The sequence below is a fragment of the Sitophilus oryzae genome, unplaced genomic scaffold (assembly GCF_002938485.1).
Source record: "Sitophilus oryzae breed Bouriz unplaced genomic scaffold, Soryzae_2.0 scaffold_1498_pilon_pilon, whole genome shotgun sequence".
In the NCBI taxonomy this organism is placed as follows: domain Eukaryota; kingdom Metazoa; phylum Arthropoda; class Insecta; order Coleoptera; family Curculionidae; genus Sitophilus; species Sitophilus oryzae.
Genome location: NW_022146167.1, coordinates 173,628 through 178,610, shown reverse-complemented (window position 1 = coordinate 178,610; position 4,983 = coordinate 173,628). Strand labels below are relative to the sequence as shown.

General features: G+C 32.1%; 1 protein-coding gene across 1 annotated transcript; it reads right to left on the bottom strand.

Moving 5' to 3' along the window:
• Window positions 1–3,036: 3,036 nt before the first annotated feature.
• On the bottom strand, window positions 3,037–4,535 carry LOC115877694 (fork head domain transcription factor slp2-like). The gene has a single exon (XM_030893962.1). The coding sequence runs from the start codon at window positions 4,460–4,462 to the stop codon at window positions 3,542–3,544; it is 921 nt and encodes a 306-aa protein (XP_030749822.1). The 5' UTR covers window positions 4,463–4,535; the 3' UTR covers window positions 3,037–3,541.
• Window positions 4,536–4,983: the final 448 nt, after the last annotated feature.

The following is a 4,983-nucleotide window of genomic DNA, read 5'->3' as shown; positions in this document are numbered from 1 at the left end:
CATACAAATCTGTTTTTTATCTGAAAAAATAAAAAAGTTATAGGGTTGAGCCACTTTTGAGACGACCCGGTATATTAAAAAATATTGTTTCATAATGTAATATCATTTTAAAATTCTTGTATGTTATTTTAGATTCTGAAGATAATTTTAGAATAAACCGGAATATATTTTTAATAAAAACATTATTAATTATTAACAGGGTTATAATTATGATTTTGTTACAATGTAAGTAAGTAAATAATGTAATGTAAGAGAAAAAATTCAGATTTTACATTTTACTAAAATATTATCTAAATAAGCGCCTTTCTACAACAACGCCACTGACTCCCAATGGGTAAATTGAGAGTTGCCTACCGGTCAAAAGTCGTTTCAAGACTTAAATGGATTATTTAAGTCAAATTTCTTGCAAATTTGGCACTGGCGAACCATATTTTATAGTTCTTGAACAGAAAAAGTCAATAAAATAAACACTTAAGCACTACAAGCTAAGAAAATGCGTTAATACAGCCGGGGAGATAGCGGCAACAAAGCTTTACCGCACACGTGCGACACGTACTACAAGGTAATAAATGAATGAATAGGCTCCCTCGCCTCTAATCGGTGTTGTCATATTGTAAAGAACTTATCCTTTTTAAACAGTATCCGACTTATAATTTAGTAGTATAAGGACTATTTAATACATCTCTGGAATATTAAAACCTACTTTTTAAACTGTAGTATTAATATCTCAATATATGTGTATAACAAGAAAAAAAATATTGATAATATTAAAGACGTGACAACATAGGCTGGATGAGGAAGGCTCGGTCGACTGTACCCAGAAGTAAACATGTGTACAAAAAAGGTTGTTTGTCCGCGTTGAGATGTAAATAGTGTAGTCTATATTTTATTTTAAGTCTATGAAATGTTCTCTTCTGTTAAAAGTTCAGAAACTTGCCATCAAAAATTATATTGTTACTGTAATAAACCATTAAAAGTTGACCTGCCCTGAAGGCAGTAGTTTGGTAGTTTAACAATATAAGATAATATACTATGCTTTAGCAATTGAAAATTCCATTATGAGTTGGAAAATGTTTAGGTAAACCGCTGACTATCTTTTAGTAAGCTAGCCGCCCCTTTTCTAAAGGGACCGATATAATCCTATCAAAAATAAACCCAGTCCAGGCTTCAAATTTAACTTTTATGACCATAAGGTTGGTCGTTACCTTTCTTTGACTGACTGGAAGCATTCTTTTTCTAATTACTTTGGTGTAAACATGACCATCGCAGAGAAAAAGGCTATAAAATTTAGGTATATTTATATAGCTTTGCTGTGATTTAGTGACGCCTTCCAATATAACTGTACAATTATTGGGATTTTGCACCTTTTTTCACTCAAAGCAGGTATAAAGACTAGTAGAGTTACTGCATTGAAAGATGAACCCACCGCCTCAACATTTTTTTTTTTAAATAATGCATTTGAAGAAATATTTTAAACATTTCTGTTGTAATCAGTGGAAAATATATAGTACGTGCCCGGATTGTCTTTACAAGAGGAAAAACTTTTTTATTATTTGACATATTGAGAAAAAGGCATCCTCCATAAAAAAAAAATTTGCTTGTTCTAAAATGGTTAATCCCGTTTACACTTTTCCAAATTTCCATAGCGGTTTAGAGAAAATTAAAAAAAAAAAACATGAAAATATGGTTAGTTATTATTAATTTTGATTAACGTCATATTTTTTTACTGTTATATTGTTAAAGTATCACATTTTTCGATAACTTATTTTTCGTATCACCCTTTCCGTAGCATTGAACTAAATAAATTTCATGCTTCTTTAATATTTTAAAATATGGCGTTAATTAAAATCCTAATCAAATAACAATCTATCAAAAAATGAAAACGAAATTATATTATTTACCATATAGGAACGCTTTTTGATTTTTAGGACTTTCAAGGAAAAAAATTAACCATGTTTTCATGTTTTTTTTAATTTTCTCTAAAACAGTATATAGAAATTTGCAAAATTATGAAGGAAATTAACCATCTTAGAATAAGTTTTTTTTGAAGAATACATTTTTCTCATAATAAAAAAGTTTTTCCTCTTGTAAAGACAATCCGGGGACATGCCTACTGTTTTTATTTTTTTTTGGTATATTTTGGACAGCGGACTTAACATGCCTTTTTTATGGGGTCGAATCAAAAACGAACCTGGATGAATATCATCTAAATGGCAGTAATATGAACCTAAGTAAAACGTTTTAGTATTTTAACATTACCTATTTTAATCTTTTTGTTTCGCAGCCTATTTAAAAATATGGGCAGGAATAGTCTTAGTGTTGCACAAAAAGCAAGACCAAGACCAACCAGTACCAGATTTAGGCAAGATCAAGAGCAAGCATTTTTTTACATTTTTTATGTACGTCTCATTTTTTATAGATAATAATTTAAAAAATAACGTAATTTTTATTTAATTATCCAGCTATTATTGATTAAATAAAAATTAATGAAATAAGATTGAACAGAATTTATTGCCAGCGAATATGAGATTTATGGTAGCCGTTAAGAATAAGCTACATTCATATACCAAAGAGTATAGGAAATATATATTCTTTGCATAATAGGTATACGTATAGTCTGTTGCATAGTCGACCATAGAAAATCTTATGTAAATTTTAAAAATGATGAATAAGTTTTACCCATTTTATTTACGGAAAAAAATTATTGAAAGTGTGTTAAAAATAATTTAAATTTCGAAGCAATAAACTTAAACTAGACAACTTACTTTCAATAATTAAAAAACACATAAAATTTCATCTCTAAAAATTCTCTAAAGCCCATTAGGAACTTAAATTAAATAATTAGAGTTTAGAATTATTTGAAAATCATTTTTATCAAATATTTCAAAAATATTTTATATATTAAAAAATATAATAGGTATATATTTAAAATATTATTGATATTTGTATTGAATATGGGGATATTTCACAAATAAAACAAATTTTATTATATCGATGGAGTAATTTAATAATTATTCATTTTTTCTTAAAGTTATATCACAATTATGTCTAATACTTAAAAACTTATACAAATATTTTTGATAAAATATACAACAATGCAGTCTTAGTATCATCAACTCTATCATTAAGGAACATACACTCTATAATTACAACCTACATTTGGTATCAGGTAGGTATAGCATTTTTCAAGATCAATATTTGATGTTACATCTGCCATTAATAAACAAACTATTTCAAAACAAAAATTTAGGATAAATTTTATAAAACATGAATACAGTGACAAAAGTGTACAGAAACAAAAATCTTACATGTTGTAATGTAGTAACATGTAATTTGCTACAATAATTTTCTTCAGAAATATAGCTCATAGCACCATACTACAATAAAATTCAATATAATATGCCTTTCGATCTCGAAAAAAAACTATATAAAATAATATTAACTCTATTTATCACATAGTTTTTTTTATCTTAGTCCATTTTAAAATATAGCACGTTCAATAGTTTTAAAGATCGTTGCTAAAAACACTTAGTTCATTAGTTCACTGATCTGATACGCAAGAACTTCCAGAAGGCGAAGCAGCAGGAACGAGGTATGGATATGAATGATGCCCCATCATCGAATGCTCTGGAAGCATCGAATTACCAAACTCCATAGGTCTATGCAAGAAACTCACTCTCTGAGGCAGAGGCACTAGTAGCCTGTCCATATTATACATCTGAGGTTGAATGGGTGAAGGTCTGATAATTGGAATCGTAGGATTTGCAGTTTGCATTAAAGGCCAAAAATGCGAAGGGTTTGGTGGTGCTGGATACCAAGGCGAATACGTGTTTGGTAACGTACCATACAAGTTCACAGACCTCCTAAAAGCGGCTAACCTGGTCCTGGAAGCGGCAGTCGATCTCCTTCTCAGTTTTCCGGTTGTGCCTCCAATATAAACATTTTCACGAGCTGCTTCAGTCAACGTCCAATAGTTGCCCTTACCCGGGTCATCAAAGCTTCTCGGTACTTTCTTGAAGTATTGACTTAGGCTGAGATTGTGCCTGATGGAATTTTGCCAGCCTTGCTTCTTGTTTCGGAAGAAAGGAAAGTTCTTCATGATGTACTCGTAAATTCCGTTCAAAGTTAGCATACCTTTTGGACTGTCTTCGATGGCCTTCATTATCAACGCGTTGTAACTTAGAGAAGGCTTCTCTTTTGACTTGGCTTCTCTGGTTTGCTCGTCATCAGACCTTGAATAATCTAAAGGAGACTCCTCTCCATTTCCGATAACGTCCAACAATTCACCGTCGGTTTCACTGGGTTCAGGGGACTCGGTTTCACTTGGTTCAACAGTTGGCGGAACCAGTAATTCAGGATCTTCCGACTCTGTTTGTGAATAGAGCAAGGACCGAATGGAGAACGATGATATAAGCGGCCGGTGCGTCACGGCTAACATCGGTTGTTGCTCTAAGTTGATCATTGTCACAACGCTAAAACTCGTTGAATAAAGCTGATAGGAAAAAAGTTGACGGAACTGAAAACGGTGAACCGCTCTCGACAATTTACTGCCTGAAACTGGTCTCTCTAGTTTGGCGTGGGATGCTGAGTCGGTTTATTCTCCCCTCTAATTTTAGAGGCCAATGGGACGCAACCAATCGCGGGGAAGAGCCTTTTTAAGCGCCGCCCCTTGCGGTGTGGTAGCTCTGTACACAACAACTTCAATGTTTACGATCGCGGTGGGGAGTGTCTTGTTTATTTTGTAAATGCGCCTTAACGGGGTGGATCCCGTTCCAGGGAAAATATTTGTAAAATGGTATATGGAAAGATATTGAGAGTGGCAGTGGTGGGGGAAGAAAATATTTGCCTGGCTCTTTTTTTTTCTTGTTTGTTATTGATGAAAATGTGGTTTTAATTTAACCAATTTTGCTTACAGAATTTGGAAAAGATGGACGTTCTGTTTATAGATTGTTAATGTAACTGTAAGTTTAAATAAATGCATAT